Source organism: Sorex araneus, chromosome 2 (genome assembly GCF_027595985.1).
Source record: "Sorex araneus isolate mSorAra2 chromosome 2, mSorAra2.pri, whole genome shotgun sequence".
Classification (NCBI taxonomy): Eukaryota; Metazoa; Chordata; class Mammalia; order Eulipotyphla; family Soricidae; genus Sorex; species Sorex araneus.
The window spans coordinates 314,976,154-314,994,985 of NC_073303.1; the positions used below are offsets into that span (position 1 = coordinate 314,976,154).

The following is an 18,832-nucleotide window of genomic DNA, read 5'->3' on the forward strand; positions in this document are numbered from 1 at the left end:
AGCTCTCCATAATAAACTATCTGAAAATGATCATAAAGTCAGAATCCAACAGAGCTGTCATCCCTAAGTTTCTGTAAATTGTTTGCAAAATCTAAACTGTGTTAATGCTCTGTTGTTGTGATATTTCACTTAAAAACATTTTCGGGGGGCTGGAGCAATAGCACAGCGGGTAGGGCGTTTGCCTTGCACGCGGCCGACCCAAGTTCGATTTCCAGCATCCCATGTGGTCCCCTGAGCACCGACAGGAGTAATTCCTGAGTGCAGAGCCAGGATTAACCCCTGTGCATCGCCGGGTGTGACCCCAAAAGCAAAAAAAAAAAATACATTTTCAGTAATTATAAGCACCATTATTAACCTTCCAGGTGTCAGGTAATGAAACCACACTTATCTATCATCCTTTGGTTGCATTTATGTGCAAAAATGATAGTGCAGAAATAATGATAATGTAACCACTGTACACTATGTAACAAAAGAAGAAAATAGAAATTAGAAAATATTAATGTTTTAAGCACCAACTTAAGTCACTGTCACTGTCGTCCCGTAGTTCATCGATTTGCTCGAGCGAGCACCAGTAACGTCTCCATCATGAGACTTGTTACTGTTTTTGGCATATCAAATACGCCATGGGTAGCTTGCCAGGCTCTGCTGTGTGAGCGGGATACTCTCGGTAGCTTTCCGAGCTCTCTGAGAGGTGCGAGGAATCGAACCCGGGTCTGCTGCGTACAAGCCAAATGCCTTACCCACTGTGCTATCACTCCAGCCAGCCAACTTAAGTAATGCATCAAATAATCTGGCATAAGTGAGAAATCAGGAGAAAAAATAAACTAAAGGTATATTTGCTGTAAGAGGTTGGTTGAGGAAAAATTGGTGATTTTTTGTCATCAGCTTATATTGTTTGTCAAAACATTTTAAACAGCATGTACTTGCACATAAATGACTTAGTAGCAGTTTACTATACTGTTTACCTTCTATTTAAAGATTATATGAACCCAGTATCCCTCCCACCCCCCAAATCCCATCTCCCCCCACTTCACCCTGCCTCTGGGGCAGGATATTCCCTTTTGTTCCCTCTCTCCAATTGGGTGTTGTGGTTTGCAATAGGGGTGTTGAATGGCCATTGTGTTCAGTCTCTAGTCTACTTTCAGCAAGTATCACCCTTCCTGAGCATGGTCTCCAATCACATTTTACTTGGTGTTCCCTTCTCTATCTGAGCTGCCTTTTCCCCAGAATGTGAGGCCAGCTTCCAAGCCATGGAGTCAACCTCCTGTCTACTATTCTTGGGTGCTAGTCTCCTACTCTCTTATTTTATATTCCACAGATGAGTGGGTTTATTGGTGGTGGAGAATAGGCACTGGTGAATTGATGGGTTCTTGAACATTGTATGAGGGAAACACGAGCACAAAAATGTGTAAATCTGTAACTGTACCCTCATGGTGATTCACTAATTAAAAAAATAAATAAATTATTTTAAAAATAAAGATTATATGAAAAATGTCATATTTCACATAGTGGTGAATGAGTACTTAATAGGAACATAAATGTGAATTCACAACAAAAAAATCCTCAATAACTATAGAATTGATTTGTTTCAGTATATATTACATACACCTGTGAGATTATGGATTTTATATTCTAATTCTCTATAACACACAAGAACATATGCATAAGATTTTGAATAAGGTAAACTATATGCAGCATGCAAACCCAGAAATAAATGCAGTGTAGCTCTTGCAGTGAACTTTGACATTTGAATAATAAAACTATGAGCTCTTTTTTTATGCGGGTCCCCAGGATGTCAACTTAATAGAAACTTGGGAATTCTTTTGTGTATAATTTATGTGTAAATTTTGTGTAAATATTTTGTCATTGCCTGACTGATCACCCAATTCCTGCAGGAAAATGTATATTTTTCTAGAGTTTGGCCAACATTATTCATTGTATTTTCCTTATCTAAGACGAAAATTCTGGCTTCTTATTACACCCATTTAATGGCAGGACCCTTTAATAATGAGGATTTACCAATGCTGAGATTTGTATGATTTAATGTAAGTATTGGGGTGTGGCATTCAGAAGAACATATAGATCAGAGACATTTATTTAGAAAGAACTGTACTAGAACTAATCTGTTGATTTTCATCAGCAGAACAAAAACGTATATTTATAATTAAAAAAAAATTGAGTTCTAGCCCTTTTCTTTTTCAAGTGCATGTTCTGTCAAACAAGCTTCTATTGTCTATTGTGAGGTTGGGTTATATAAGCTTCTACTGTCTCTTTTCTTTACTCTCAGGGTAGCCCTTGCATTTGTGAAGAGGTTAATCCAGGGGTGCTTTTGTAAATGAGTCACTTTTGCATTCCTCTCATTAGCCTCTGAACAGATGTCAGAGAGGAAAGATGGGCTGTCTCTGGACCCAGCCGCTGCTGCCAAGCTCTCGCGAGCGTTGTCAGTAACAGTTGCTTGTAATGTCAGTACGGTCCAATTCACAGCAAGAGCAGCAGCTGCGTTCTGCATCTCCCTGAAGTCTTACATGACTGCCACTGCTTACAAACTTTATCATCTTTGCCGCAGTGAGTAGGGTAAGTTCTCTGAATTTACATCTTAGTGTAAATATGCAAATCACTATGTTACTCTTTCTGTAAGACTAGGGTCCCTTCAAGTGTTTGCTGTACCCCTGTGGTGCTCAGTGGGAGACAATGATTGCAAATAGGACAAATAAAGCCAGAGAGCAGCACATGCAGAGAATCTTATTTGGGAAAACACAAACGGACGCCATTTAACCGTCCAGTAAATTGACAATTTATTGAACTTTGTATAAAGGACACCAGCGCTTGCGGAATTACTGCGATTACTGTTGGGTTAGTGTACTCTCTAGGGCAAAGGCAATACGTATGCAATGCTCCACCCTTCAACGTTACTCAATGCCTCCCCTTGGAAAGAAACTAAAGTTATGTTTGACAAGCCATACTCTGATTTTTCCTTGTCTTTTGCATTGCAACTGTCATGAGATGAGTAGGTCCCTTATTTTTAGAAAATGTCCGAGTTTCTTTTACCTAAAAGGAAAATATATTTCCCAATTTGATTTACAAACTTTTATCCCTTTTGGACAGTTTGTTCTTATTCTCTGTGTGTGTATAGATTTAAGATAAATATTTATAATTGCCATTAATTATGTTAGAGAACTAGAAGCAAACATAAACTTTCTTTTCATTCTACAGTCTTGTAGCCTATCTTTATTTTGGTATCACTTCTTGTTTATAAATTCTATAACCAAGTTAAGCGTTTAACATAAAATCTATGAATAATTAAAAGTACACTGAAATAAATGTAAACAAACCTGTTTTGTTGCTGATGATTTATATTTGAAATTCTTAAAATTATATCTCAATTTTTATGAGCATATATGATAGTAACTCAGAAATAATATTATAATTCTTTCCATAAAATAAGCTATTTCATAATTATAGTGAATACAATTTTATATCATATGTAGCTCAAGGACAAACTTGATTTTCAGAGAGGAGCTCTATATGTTAAATTAAAATGTGTTTAAATCTCTGGAAATTTGAAGAAAGCATGGCCATTTAAATATTAAAATTTTTAATTGGAGTTCAATAGTTCTGTTTTATTTTCTTAAATTTATTCTTATTTTTAAATTCCCAAGCTTAAGTTGAAAGACTATCGGATCTAATCCAGAATCAGTTTTAAAATGTGCTGATAATATTCAGCAAGTTGCATTTTCCAAATTTAGTTACTTCTCTATAAAATTTTTTAATCAAAAATGTGATAGCTATTTTACTGCCAATGTGCTTAAATTGTATAGTGTCCCTGTTTTAATGCTTCTGTATGTAATTTTGTTTATTCTTATAAAGAGACTCCAAGTCATTAGAAAATTTATCACTGAATAAATGTCTATCTAAGGAAAAAGTCACCATTTATACACATAATATATCTAATATTAAAATTTTGATTTACTTTTCAATGAAAAGTTTTGTTTTATTTTTCCTGGCAGAGAGGACAGATACTGCCATTCTACTTCTATACCCAATATAGCATCTGTTATCTTTACAATCAGTATAGTGGATATCTGAAGAATTATAAAAAACAGTGATGTCATCTATTTATAAATGAACTTAACTTGATCATTACCTAGCAACAGAACAAGCTATTTAGGCTTATAAGACATAGTTCTTATAATTTGACTCAAATATAATTTTAGTAGGGCTTGTTTAAGGTACTATTATCCAGACTAAATATTTTTTCTATCATTTTAAGAGCACTTATTTTTATAATAAAGGAGTGTGTTTTTTATAACTTTGTAAGAGGCATAAAATGTATCTATGCTTGAGGAAATTTATAAATACTTACTTGATTATCCCTTAGAACTTCAACTGGTCCATTATATTGAAATTTTAGATGATTTTATTTGAATTTTTTAATTTCAAACAAAAACCAAGTGTGCAGGTTAAATTTTGGTAAAATTCTGATCCTTCAAATAAATTCATGCCATAAATTTTTAATAGCTGGAATTTTGTAGGTTTCAAAGATTTAATAGTGGTTTACCTATACTTTTCAGTTATTTATCAGCTTTTTCCTTTGTAGTCATTTTCCACACTTCAAAATATAAGTAAATATGACCTAGCTAACAGTTTCACTAAATAACATTAACTAATAGATGTACCTCAAGTAATTACTGAAAATAAAATTCCTGTAAGTTTCTTCTATCCAACTTATTATGAGAATATTGTTCTCACTTTTCACATTATAATCCAGTGAAAGAAGCTTTGGGTCAATTTTACTTTCATATATATTGTCTAGTATGTATACACATTCTTCTATTTCAGCCATATATATGTAACTTTATATAAAGTGGTAGAAGGTTTGTTAGTTTTCACAGCTTGAAATCTAAAAAATAATTACTCTATTTTCATTGCTTTATATTCTATGTACAGTATATTTAAGCCCCCTCTTTTTTTTGCGTTTTGGGTCACACCTGGCAATGCTCAGGGGTTACTCCTGGCTCTGCACTCAGGAATTACTCCTGGCGATGGTCAGGGGACCATATGGATGCTGGGAATTGAACCCAGGTCAGCCATGTGCAAGGCAAACACCCTACCCTCTGTGCTATCACTCCAACTACTCAAAAACTTTTTTGATCATAATCTTTGATTATGAAGAGCAAACCACTAATCATAAAGAACCACAAAGTGATGGAAGTTTAAGTATTCAGAAATGTTATTAAGCTGTTGCACAGTTTTTTTAAGAATCAGTCATGATTGGAACTATGCATTTGTCTCAGAGTACTTGAGCTTGAATTTCCCCTTATAATCAAGATTGAAATTAAATCTAAGCAGTCTATCTTAAATTCCATTTTTAATGTCGGTGTGGGTTTGTGTACTGTACAGAAATGATATATACACATATATTTATTACCAGTCTCCCTGAGCACCATTAGTGCTTGGTGTACCCCAAACACTTCCCACCAGATGCCATCACAATATTAAGCCGTCCTTTCCTAATTTTGGTATTTAATATTTTCAAAGTGAAATAATGTCTAAGTTTTCATTCTAGTTCTGTATGTTCTAAATTTATATAATTAGAATTAACTATTTTTAGTTTTACTTTCAATAAAATGTAATCGTTTAGGTGTGATACTGCTAAAATTCTTACATGTCTTTCAGAAATCGGTATGCAGAACAAGGGTACAAACAGATGTATCCAATTACTCTTGAGATTTCTTCTGCTGTGGGTGTTTATCGGGAAGACATGTTGTGAAGAAGATATCATCATTACGACAAAGAATGGAAAAATTCGAGGGATTAGTTTACAGGTTCTTGGTGGCACAGTGTCAGCGTTTCTTGGAATTCCCTATGCACAACCACCCCTTGGTAGTCTTCGGTTCAAAAAGCCACAATATTTTCCCAAGTGGTCTGATATCTGGAATGCCACAAAATATGCAAATTCCTGTTATCAGAACATAGATCAAAGCTTCCCAGGCTTCCGTGGATCAGAGATGTGGAATCCAAACACAGACCTCAGTGAAGATTGTCTGTACCTGAATGTGTGGGTTCCAATGCCTAAGCCAAAAAATGCTTCTGTAATGATATGGATTTATGGGGGTGGTTTTCAAACTGGAACAGCATCATTGAATGTTTATGACGGCAAGTTTCTGGCTCGGGTTGAGAGAGTTATTGTAGTTTCAATGAACTACAGAGTGGGTGCTCTGGGATTCTTAGCTTTACCGGGAAATACTGAAGCTCCAGGAAACATGGGCTTATTTGATCAACAACTGGCACTTCAGTGGGTCCAACAAAATATAGCGGCTTTTGGTGGAAATCCTAGAAGCGTAACTCTTTTCGGGGAAAGTGCAGGGGCAGGTTCAGTCAGCCTTCATTTGCTCTCTCCTGGAAGTCACCCTTTGTTTACCAGAGCTATTCTGCAAAGTGGATCTTCTAATGCCCCATGGGCAGTAATACCTCTGAATGAAGCTAAAAACAGAACTTTGACCTTGGCTAAATTTGCTGGTTGTTTTAGAGAAAATGAGACTGCAATAATCAAATGCCTTAGAAATAAAGACCCCCGGGAAATTCTTTTAAATGAAATATTTGTTGTCCCCTATGATACTCTCTTGTCAGTAAACTTTGGACCTACTCTTGATGGTGACTTCCTCACTGACATGCCGAATACGCTACTCCAACTTGGACAACTGAAAAAAACTCAGATCTTGGTTGGTGTTAATAAAGATGAAGGGACAGCATTTTTAGTATATGGTGCTCCTGGGGTCAGCAAAGATAATAACAGTATAATAACTAGAAAAGAATTTGAGAAAGGTTTAAAGATGCTATTTCCAAAAGTGGATGAATTAGGAAAGGAATCCATTCTTTTCCATTACATAGACTGGTTAGATGATCAGAGACCCGAGAACTACCGGGAAGCCCTGGATGATGTTTTGGGGGATTATAACTTCATTTGCCCTGCTTTGGAGTTCACCGAAAAGTTTTCTGAATTAGGAAATGATGCCTTTTTCTACTACTTTGATCACCGATCCTCCAAAATCCCTTGGCCAGAATGGATGGGAGTGATGCATGGTTATGAAATTGAATTTGTGTTTGGCTTACCTCTGGAGAGAAGAGCTAATTATACAAGAGCTGAGGAACTATTGAGTAGGCTCATGATGAAGCACTGGGCAAATTTTGCAAGATATGGGTAAGTGCTTATTTTTCTAATTGTTCTTATTTTGTTTGATTTTGCTAATTCTGCTTGGTCTCCTGAAAAGATACATAAGTATCTATGTGTTTCCTTTATACCATAAACCTGTAAAAAATCATAATAAATTTAACTGACTTATACCAAAGTTCTTGAAATAAATTACTGAATACTTCAATGAAAATATTCTAAATTTCATCTTAAAATACTGCAGGCAACTTTAAAAATTTTATGCAACGTCATATGTGAATGGATGTTTATCTTGAGAACCAAAATTATATACCCAAATCACTATGATCTTTCTATTTAATAGAGCATTTTTAATAATTAGTTTTTTTAGTTGTGTTACATTTTTCTTTGCATGCTTTAAGAAAAAAGAATAGATGTTCCCAGTACATAAAAAATAATAACACATATATGGTCAGGAAAATGCAAGTCAAAATAGCTATGAAGTTGTTTGTCAGATATCAAATACACAATTTTACATTTTTTAGAATTAATTTTAATAGGTTTATAGATTTCAGGTAACCTCTATTGTACAGGAGTTATAGAGGTCATTATGGTTAGTTAATCTGCTTTTCCTATTGACTAACCAAATATATGATGTTTTCCTTATATGTTAAAAAATTATAGGGTAAATACTCTTTAAATTCATAATAAAATAATCTGAACATACTTTCCCATTTTTACTTGTAAACAATATACATATTTTGTACATTGGAATAATTTATATCAATAAGGCTAATTAAAACTAGAGACGTGGACATAGGTTTTTTAAAAAGAGTGCTTTAAATCTCAAATTCATTGATATGTTATTCCAATCTGTTATGTTGTAATTTATAATCGGAAATAATTTTGATAGTGGAACTATTGCTCTCTGGTTTCTCTCCTATTCTTCATTGAGAATTCATTGTGATTCAAGTTAAAGTTTATATCTTTCTATTAAGTATTTTCATAATATAGTTCTTCTAAATTTTCATGCTTATTTTGCATGTGTATAAATATAAATTCTTCCATCTTCTGCTACCTATATTCTAGAACAGCAGTTGGTAATGTGGAATGCCATTTTCCTTATGAAAGACAAAGGTTACAAGCTAACTTCATATTACAGTTATGTTGTTCCCTTGTACTCTCTTAAGACCATTAGTTCCTCTCCTTTATAAACTGCAAATGTTATCCAGCATGTCTTCTATTTCCTGAGTTGAATGTGCTCCTGAACATTTTTTCCACAAAAATAAAAGTCTACATTTTTTCCCATTGTCTCCTGAGCCTCTATGACTTTTTTTATACAGAACTTCTTTGTGCCTGAAAATTTTTAAGTAACTCCAATTAAAATAAGCGTGCAACTAAAATATTCATTGATAATAAGTCATGAAAACAATTATTTAAAGTTTAAAATAAAATAGCTATTTTATTAAAGTATATGATTTACAAACTTATTCATAGTTGAGTTTTAGTCATACAATATTTCAGCACCAATCCCACCACTAGTGAAAACTTATTTCTAGCAATCTTTCAAAACATTATATGTTCCAAATGAGACACTTAAGAAATAGTTTAAGGAAGTTGGAACAAGAGTATACTAGCTTCAAATGGAAACTGGCTTGATGTATACTCATTAAAGTACTGCATTGGTATGTACAAAACGTAAATATTCGGTTACAGATTGAGTTGAGTTGAAATGTATTTAAATATATGTATATATTTCAACAAGATTTGTTCTAAGTCAAAAATGTTTCCAGAATTTTTATAGGACTGCATTGAATCAGTATTGATAGAATTGTCCTTTTGTTAGTATTAAACCTTCTGATCAATATTTAAGAGATGTGTTTTCTATTTTCTTATTTCATTTATTATTTATTTAATAAGTTATTAATAGTTTTCTATGCCTTTTGCCACTTTTGTGAAGCTGATTACCAGACACATGATTTTTTGTGACATAAAAATAATTTATATTTTAATTTTTCTTTGATCTCTGTCACTGTTTGTATATAAAAATGGCATGGGTTTCTGTGTTGATATTGTGGCCTTTATGGCATCGTTTATTATTTATAGTATTTTTATTTATCATACTATTTATTATTTTTAGGAGTTTTCAGATATTCTAGTTATTTGTAAGTATAGTATCATACCATCTGAAAAGAGTGATGATTTAACATTTTCTTTTGTAATCTGGGCTCTGTTAATATCTTTTTCTTGCCTAATTGCTTATTAAGGACATCCAATATTAAGTTAAATAGATTAATGAGTGCAGCAACCTTACCGTGTGCTGGATTCAAAAGAGGAAGTTTTTGGTTTGTCACCAATGGGCATGATGTTAGCTGTAGGTTTGTGAGTAATGACTTTAATCTTTTGAGGAAAATTTCTTCTCTCCCCATTTTTTGAGATTTTTATTATTATGAATGGCTCTTATGATCTTGTCAGTTACTTTCTCTGAATTTCATTATTTTCTTTACTAATATACCATGATTTACAAAGTTGTTCATATTAGAACTGTTTCAGACATACAACATTGCAACACCAATACCACCAGTCCAGGGTCCTGCCATCCCCCAGCCTCCCACCCTGGAAGGCATACAATAAACCTTCAACAAAACTTATGAAATGGCAAATGGAATTATCAGAAGATAAGTTGCTGTAATCACTGTCATCCCATTGCTTATCGATTTGCTCGAGCGGGCACCAGTCACGTCTCCATTGTGTGACTTGTTGTTACTGTTTTTGATGTATCGAATATACCATGGATAGCTTGCCAGGCTCTGCCGTGCAGATGAGATACTCTCGGTAGTTTGCCTGGCTCTCCGACAGGGGCAGAGTAATAAAACCTGGGTCAGCCAGCGTGCAAGGCAAACACCCTATCCACTGTGCTATTGCTCCAGCCCCAAAAGATAAGTCAAAAAATACAATTTACAGTGATCAATTGCTACATTTTTAACCTTTGTAAATAAGGAAATTCAAATAATTTAATAAAATTTAGTATACTGCCTTTTCTCATTTATATAACTAAGTTTCAAGTCTCACATCTAAAGCATATTACACTAAATTTTATTTTGAACTTGAAACTTATTGAAATGATATGATCACATGGTTTTATTTTTCCATGAATTGATATGGCATAATATGTTAAATTATTTTTTTTGTATTAAACAAATCCCGCTTCCCTGGAAAAAATCCACCTTAGATATGTGGCAGTTTACCACTGTAATGCCAATCATATTAGCACCTTTGCTCTCTATCCAGGAGGGCTTGATTACAGAAAAGAAAACACACAAGGAGAAAAATATAATGACATTGCACATCAAAATTTAATGGGTTCATTAGGTCAAGAGGCTGAGATACTTCACACAACCAATCAGAAGGCATCCTTAAAATATAAAGTCATGACGATTTCTTATTCCATTGTTGACTGTGCTGCTCTCTATTCTAAAAGAACCCAAAAGATGCATTTCTCTTCTTTCCTGGGCTCACGTTTGCTTGCCATCATGTATTCTATTTTCTTGGGCATGTTTGCTTGCCTAATTTTCTCTAAAACCCACTGTTTTGCCCCAGGGTCTATCCTAATTTGGGGGTTTTGTAAAGAATATGTGTGTGTGTATATATATATGCATATATAATTTTCTGTCTATATATCTATAGTTTTCTTTTGTATGATATAAACTATATATAAACTCTATATCTATAGTTTTTTTTAGTGATGTGTCTTTCTGACTTGTTATACAGTATCTATTAGTTTTATATAAACTGTTTAGGAAGTTTCCTGTATTTTTAACTCTCTGGAAGCTCCTGAGAAAGATTTTAACTAGTTTTCTTTATAATTTTTAAAAATGTATTTAGTTAAACACCATGGTTTACAAAATTGTCCATAACACAGATGTTAAGGGTTTTTAATGTTCCAACCACAATCCCACTATGAAACTGACCTTCTCTCCCTGTTATCCCAACCACGCCAATGCCCCCTTAGTAGCTGCACAATGATTGATTTTTATTGCTTGTTACAAGTAAATGAATAATAGAGGTATTTAAATTATTTCAATAAAAGAAAATTTGTGAAAGTTTTTCTACATTACTACGGGGGGGGGGCGCATTGCATCCTTATCTGATGTTTAACTAAGCTGTGTGTTGCTAGCTGAGCATTTTGTGATATTGGTTCACCTTATTGAGTCTAGTTGCTTCTATATTCCTTCATGTACTTGGTGCACTCCTACTGACTGTAGTATTGAGGAATTTGGAGGTGTCTCGTGGCCACATATGTGGATAGGTGGCTGTTTGATTCAGAACTTTAGTATCTCTAGAACTGGGCCATGAGTTGACAGGTAAGTGGCTATATTAAGTGGGTATGGCCACCAGGGCTTCTGGAAGCAAGTGGGATAGGGTGGGTGGGAGGGAGGGAGGAAGCAAGTGGGATGGGGTGGGTGGGTGGTAGGATGCCTGCTGCTACTCCTAGAAGACCCCAAAACTCTCAGCCTGAAAACTGGGATTTTGACAGTTTGCTATCTCTGCAGACATTATTCATGATGAAGTGGAGTCAGGCTGCTGGTATTGCAGCAGCTGTGGGTTGTGCTTGTGGCGGCCGGAGCTTCAGCAGGACAGGGGCATGTCATGTCCCCCACACTCCTGAGGGTGCCTAAAATTTTTCAGTCAGGAGAATAGTATACTCAGTAACTGAAGTGGCTTTGCTAATATTTTCTTGTGGATATAATCATGAATATGGAGATCAAGACTGGAGAGACATTTTGTCTCTCTCTTTTCATTTTCTTTTCTCTCTTTTATTATTTTATGAGTGCCAGAGATGCGATGCCAGGGATTGTTTCTGTCTCTACCCCCAGGAAACATTTCTGGAGGGCTTAGGGGACTTATTGAAATGCCCAGGTTGGTCTTGTGCATAGCAAGCACCCCACCCACCATACTATCTCTGCAGTGCTTGATCTTCTATGATAGTTTGAAAAAACTTATACTGGTTAACTCATCTAGGTCTGGGCTTTTGTTTTGGGGAAGATTTTTTGTTCCTATTTAAATTCCCCTGCTAGTAATTACAAGGTCTATTCAGGTGCTCTATTTCCTCTTGATTCAGTCTTAGAAGATGGTGTAAGTTCAAAAATAGGTTCATTTCCTTTATGCTCTCCTGTTCTGTGGCATAAAATTTTTCATCAACGTCTCTGATAATTCTCTGAATGTCTGCTGTATCTGTTGTAACCTCTGCCCATTTTGTTTCTGATCTGGTCAACTAGTGTTTTCCTTAGTTCCTACGAATCTAGCTAAAAATTTATCAGTCTTTATTTCCCCTTTACACACCATCACCATCAAAGGGGTTAAAAAAAAAACCCTCATGGTATCACTGATAATTTAATATTTTTAAAGTTTTCTTTTTATTTAGTATTTCTTTCATCTTGCTTTGCATTGTTACTGGTGAAATTATTCTAGGAGCTTAACTTATGCATTTAGGTTATTTCTATGCTTTGTTGCCCTTGACTTTCAATATAATACCACATTTGTTGTGTCACAATATTCTAGTAATTTGTGTCTTAATTTTCATTTGTTCCTAAAAATCTTTTTATTTCTTCTTTAACCCACTGGTTGTTTGGTAGCAAGATCATCTATCTCAAGCGGTTGAGATTTTTTTCCCAAGTTTTTCTTTGCAGTTGATTTCTGCTCTCAAAGCACTGTGATCTGAAAGGGTGTGAACTACAGAAAAATGTGTACTCAATATTTGGGGGATGAAGGGCATTATTACATGTTAGGCCTATCTCTTCCATTTCTTCCTCTAAGGCCTTTTGTTGTTATTTTGTTCTGTCTTGGAGTCATACCTGGCAGTGTACAGGGGTTACTCCTGGCTCTGAGCTCAGGAATCATTCCTGGTGCTGCTCAGGGCACTATATGGGCCGCTGGCAATTAAATACAAGTTGTCAGCCTACAAACAACCATTAGCCTGCTGTATTATCTCTCTGATACTCTAAGGCAAAGTTTTTGGAGGGATTGAGTTTTTCCCTAGTTGGTCTATACAGAAGTGTTCGAGGAGGGTTAAAACAATCTTTCAATCTGTGTTTTTAAGTCTATTTAATATATTTTGTGTGTGGTCTGTCATTTAGTTTATATATGTATAGAAGGTAAATTATTGATGCATTTCTCCATTGAGCATTAAGTGATAATCATATTTCTGTTGTATAAATTTTAACTTTTATCTCTAACTGGGAGTTAATGATATCTAAGTACAAAGTTTCAGTGGTTGTCACTTAGATCTCAAGTTTTCAGTTCTATTGAATCTGTGTTTTGGATACATGGCTGTATTCCTTGCTCATATCACTGGTATAATTGAAGCCCTGTTACCTACTGACTCTTATTTCTCATTCTTTTCTACCCTGTTGGTTTCTTACCTTCTGTTTGTTTTGCGAGAGCTGTTATCCTGTAGGATTGTTTATCTTCTGTGACTTTTGAGCCTCTGCTTACTTTGACTCTTCAGATAAGTCCTCCAGGCCACAAAAAGTTGAGTTTACTGTTTTGATCCATTTTGTCACTGTTTTCTTGATTGGTGAATATAGACTATTGATAATGAGTGAGATTATTTACACTAATTAATTTATTTTCATCATTTTGTAGAAATTATTTGTTTGTGGGCTAATTATAATCTTTAAAAGACACGCAATGCTTCAGGGAAAATTGCTTTCAATTCTATGAACTTCCTAAGTTGTTACTTGTTCATGAAGGTTTACATCATTTCTTCAAATCTTAATGATAATTTAGCTGGTGCTCTAAAGACATAATGAAATGAAATGATTCATTTCTCAAATGTTGAAACAATTTCTATCCAACTATAAAAACTACCTTGTCAAATATTTTTAAACAGATTTTTCTGTTTGCTTTACTAATTTATTTTGATAATTTTTTTTCTTTTTATGAGGTTACTATATTTTTATTTTGTTTAACATCTAATAAAGTTTAGATGGTAGTCTTGAAGATTATTTTAAATCACTAGTTAGTTGCCCTTAATTTTTTAGTTTAGTTGCCCTTAATTTGCTTTAGTTTTAATAGAGATTGTGTACAATGTCATCATGTAGTCCTTACAGTTTTGATAGACTTTACAATTGAAGATATGTGGGTCTAGAATTTTCCTATAGTATAGTTTTTATACTAGCAATTTTAATGCTGTAAGTGAAAAGTTTTAATGGTGTAAGTGAATGCTGTAAGTAAAAATACTGTAAGTGAAAAGGACAATACTTTGCTATTAGCTCATCATTTTAGGTTATTTTAATGGAATATTTTACATAATTTTATCAAGCTAAGTAACATTACCTTGTTCCTAGTTGTCATTTATTATATTTTCAATATTTTTTGTTTCTATTATTAGCCTTGTTAGTAACTCTACTATTGTTCATTTCACATTTTTGCTATATTTGGTTATTTTTGCTTGAGTCTTATCAATTTTATCACTTTAAAAAATTGTTTTGGGGAGATTAGGGAAATAATACAAGCATGAGTGCATATCTTACATTTATGAGGCCCTATGTTTAATTCCTGATACTATAAATGCTTATAAATTATATTAAGCAATACAATAAGTTTTTCTTTTTATTTTACTTAAATGTTCTTTTATTTCTATTTTGAAAATAAGTTTTGTATTAACTAGAAATTATTTTCCAACTTTTTCTTAGTTCTTAATTATAGTTAATATCTTCATTTCTAATATAAACATGTAAAGTATGTTTTATCTCGATTGTAGCTTTAGCTTTTTTCTGTGTATCATACTGTTATTTTGATTATTTTTAAAGTTTACATTTTTATTTGCAGTATTTCATATCAGCCATGGATTTCTTAATTTAGCAGGTCCTCAAAGAACATTGCCCTCTTTTGTTTTAATGTTGTTGAGGATAAATATCTAGGGCATTTGCAGAGCCTGGCATCAATCAACTTCCAGTGTCCAACAACACAGCCACAAGAATTTGGCTCTATATTTTCAAATATTGGGGGAAATTTTAGTTATGTCATCACTGTAAATTGCTAGTTTTAAAATTTAGCAAGAGTTATATTCTGTCAAATTTCTTAAAGATATTGAGATTATTTTGTGTAAAAATGACTATATTCTTTCATGTATTTCATATATTATTGCAAAGATGTTTCCTTCAGTTCTTTGTTTTGTGTGTTTGTCAAATTATGGTTTTATTTATCTGTTTCTTTTTATTTTATTTAATTTGTTTGTGGGCCTACATGGTGGTGCTTAGGATTTACACAGGACTCTGTGAACAGGGATCATTCCTGGTGGAGTTCAGGGAACCATAGTGTGGTTGAGGGATTAGACCACATTCAAAAGTTATGCTTGGCTCTATGGTGTCAAGATTGGTTAGTCACCCTGTTCCATCAGGCATCATTGCTGGCAGTGCTCAGAGAATTGTATGCAGTGCTAAAAATCAAACCCAGTGTTCACAATGTGCAAGGCATGCAGTAAGTAAGTAAGTAAGTAAGTAAGTAAGTAAGTAAGTAAGTAAGTAAGTTAAGTAGTAAGTAAGCCTACTTACTAACTCTAGAGCCCCTCTATTCATTTCAATTGCTGAATGTGTGATGTTAGCATTAACTTTAATTATGGTTTTATCTTTACTGGAGTGATAGCACAGCAGGAGGGCATTTGCCTTGCATACGGCCAACCCAGGTTCGATTCTTCCGGCCCTCTTGGAGAGTCTGGCATGCTACCGAGAGTATCCTGCCCACACGACTGAGCCTGGCAAGCTACCCGTGGCATATTTAATATGCCAAAAACAGTAACAACAAGTTTCACAATGGAGATGTTACAGGTGCCCACTCGAGCAAATCGATGAACAACAGACGACAATGCAACATGGTTTTATCTATTTCTCCATATAGTTCTGCTAATTTTCTTTGCAACTCATACCTGTCATTACTTCCATGCAGTTTACAATCTTGTAATCTTAGTTTGTTAACTGTTTTATAGGTATGAAATATATTCGTTTGCTAACTGTTTTATAGGTATGAAATGCATTCTTTTGCTCAGAAGTTGGTAGATAATTTAAGTTTTTCTTATGCTTTTGTACTTTCCAATTCACTGATATCTTAAGGAGCTTGCTTAACATTTATTATCACCAGTTTTTTTTTTACTTTCAGTACAATATAATTTTAAGTCTAGCACTTTCTATTTTAAATTGCATTTTAATTAATGTCTCCTAATGCTCTTTATAAGTTTTCCCCCATTGCTTTATCAGCAATATAGCAATACAGTACTATATTTCTAAGTTTTTCAATAGTGGGCCTTCCTATTGGTACTCTGGTTGTCTAGGATCACTCCCCATGACAAATTCTTGGCTAACCATCTGACCAGATATTCTAGGGCTTGAGGATACACGGTTACTGAGGTGCTATGGTGCTAATCAGGCTCTATGGTGTCAAGATTAATTGGTCACCCTGTTCCAGTGAGGTTCCTCCAGGTCTGTGCTCAGGGTGCCCCATGACTGAACCGTGGGTATATTTCCTGCCCTTCCATTTAACTTTTACATAGAAATGTTGTTAAATTTTTTATTTTATTTTATTTTTCAGCTTTTTTTTTTTGTCTCGCAGTGGCATCCAACTTTAGATAAAGCAGAGGTTATTCCATAACCTCCCTGTGTCTGACTTTACATTTCTCTCTTTTTTAATCTGGACTTTATTGATCTAATAAAATTACATTAAGAATTGAAATAAATTATACATTATTGTGCTCATGTTTCCCCCATACAAAGTTCGAGAACCCATCCCTTCACCAGTGCCCATCCTCTACCACCAGTATACCCAGCATATCCCACCCTCCCCAGTCCTGTTTCCCCCCACCCCACACTACCACTATGGCAGGGTATTCCCTTTTGTTCTCTCTCTCTGATTAGGTGTTGTGGTTTGCAATAAAGGTGTTGAGTGGCCATTGTGTTCAGTCTCTAGTCTATATTCAGCACGCATCACCCTTCCCCCGCATGACTTCCGACCACATTTTACTTGGTGTTCCCTTCTCTGAGTTGCCCAGAATGAGAGACCAGCCTCCAAGCCATGGAGTCAACCTCCTGGTACTTATTTCTACTATTCTTGGTTGTTAGTCTCCTAGTCTACTATTCTATATTCCACAGATGAGTGCAATCTTTCTATGTCTGTCTCTCTCTTTCTGACTCATTTCACTTAGCATGATAATTTTCATGCTGATCCACTTATATGCAAAGTTCATGACCTCATTTTTTCTAACAGCTGCATAGTATTCCATTGTATAGATGTACCAAAGCTTCTTCAACCAGTCATCTGCTCTAGGGCACTCAGTTTTTTTCCAGATTCTGGCTATTGTAAACAGTGCTACGATGAACATATAAGTGCAGATGTCATTTCGACTATACATTTTTGCTTCTCTGGGATATATTCCCAGCAGTGGTATTGCTGGGTCAAATGGGAGTTCAACATCTAGTTTTTTGAGAATCATCCATATTATTTTCCAAAAGGACTGAACTACTCGGCATCCCCACCAGCAGTGTATAAGAGTCCCTTTCTCCCCACATCCTCTCCAACAGTGGTTGCTTTTGTTCTTTTGGATGTGTGCTAGTCTCTGTGGTATGAGGTGGTATCTCATGGTTGTTTTGATCTGCATCTCCCTGATGATTAGTGATGTAGAGCACTTTTTCATGTGCCTTTTGGCCATTCGTATCTCTTCCTTGGGAAAGTTTCTGTTCATTTCTTCGCCTCATTTGTTGATGGGGTTGGATGTTTTCTTCTTGTAGAGTTCAACCAGTGCTTTATATAATCTTGATATCAACCCCTTATCTGATGGGTATTGTGTAAATATCCTTTCCCATTCTGTGGATAGTCTTTGTATTCTGGTCCCTGTATCTTTTGTGGTGCAGAAGCTTTTTAGTTTAATGTAGTCCCATTTGTTGATCTCTGTTTTTACTAGATTGCTTAGTTCCATGTCATCTTTGAAGATACCTTTATCTTCAATATCGTGGAGGGTTTTGCCGACCTTGTCTTCAAAAATACCTTGAAACAAATGAGAATGAAGACACAAGCTACCAGAACCTATTGGACACAGCTAAAGCTGTACTAAGGGGAAATTTTATAGCTCTGCAAGCTTTCCTCAGAAAGGAATAAAGGGCCTATATAGATAGCTTGACTTCGCAGCTCAAGATCTTAGAAGAGGACCAGCAAAAGGAACCCAAACCAGATCGAAGGAAAGAAATAATAAAACTTAGAGCAGAAATTAATGATATGGAAACCCGAAAAACAATACAAAAGATCAATGAGACAAAGAGCTGGTTCGAGAAAATAAATAAGATTGATAAACCACTAGCAAGACTCACAAAGAAAGAAAGAGAGAAAACCCTAATAAACCGAATCAGAAATGAAAAGGGGGACATCACAACAGAAACCAAGGAGATTCAAAATATCATCAGAGACTACTTTGAAAGTCTGTATGCCACGAAACAAGAGAACTTAAAAGAAATGGACGAATTCCTTGATTCCTACAATCTCCCAAGACTGAACCAAGAAGACTTTAAATACCTGAATATGCCCATAAATATCAAGGAAATCGAAATTGTAATCAAAAGTCTTCCCAAAAACAAAAGCCCAGGTCCAGACGGATTCACTGGCGAATTCTTCCAAACATTTAAAGAAGACTTGTTG

The 18,832-nt window shown here is 34.8% G+C and overlaps 1 protein-coding gene across 1 annotated transcript in view; it reads left to right on the forward strand.

Annotated features, from left to right (window-relative positions):
• The first annotated feature begins 2,332 nt into the window (after positions 1-2,332).
• Positions 2,333-18,832, forward strand: part of BCHE (butyrylcholinesterase) — a 97,154-nt gene continuing 80,654 nt past the window's right edge. Inside the window, exons 1-2 of the mRNA XM_004616226.3 lie at positions 2,333-2,574; positions 5,677-7,201. Of these exons, the coding sequence (XP_004616283.1) occupies positions 5,685-7,201 (1,517 nt within the window). The 5' untranslated portion in view covers positions 2,333-2,574; positions 5,677-5,684. The remainder of the gene's footprint in view (positions 2,575-5,676; positions 7,202-18,832) is intronic.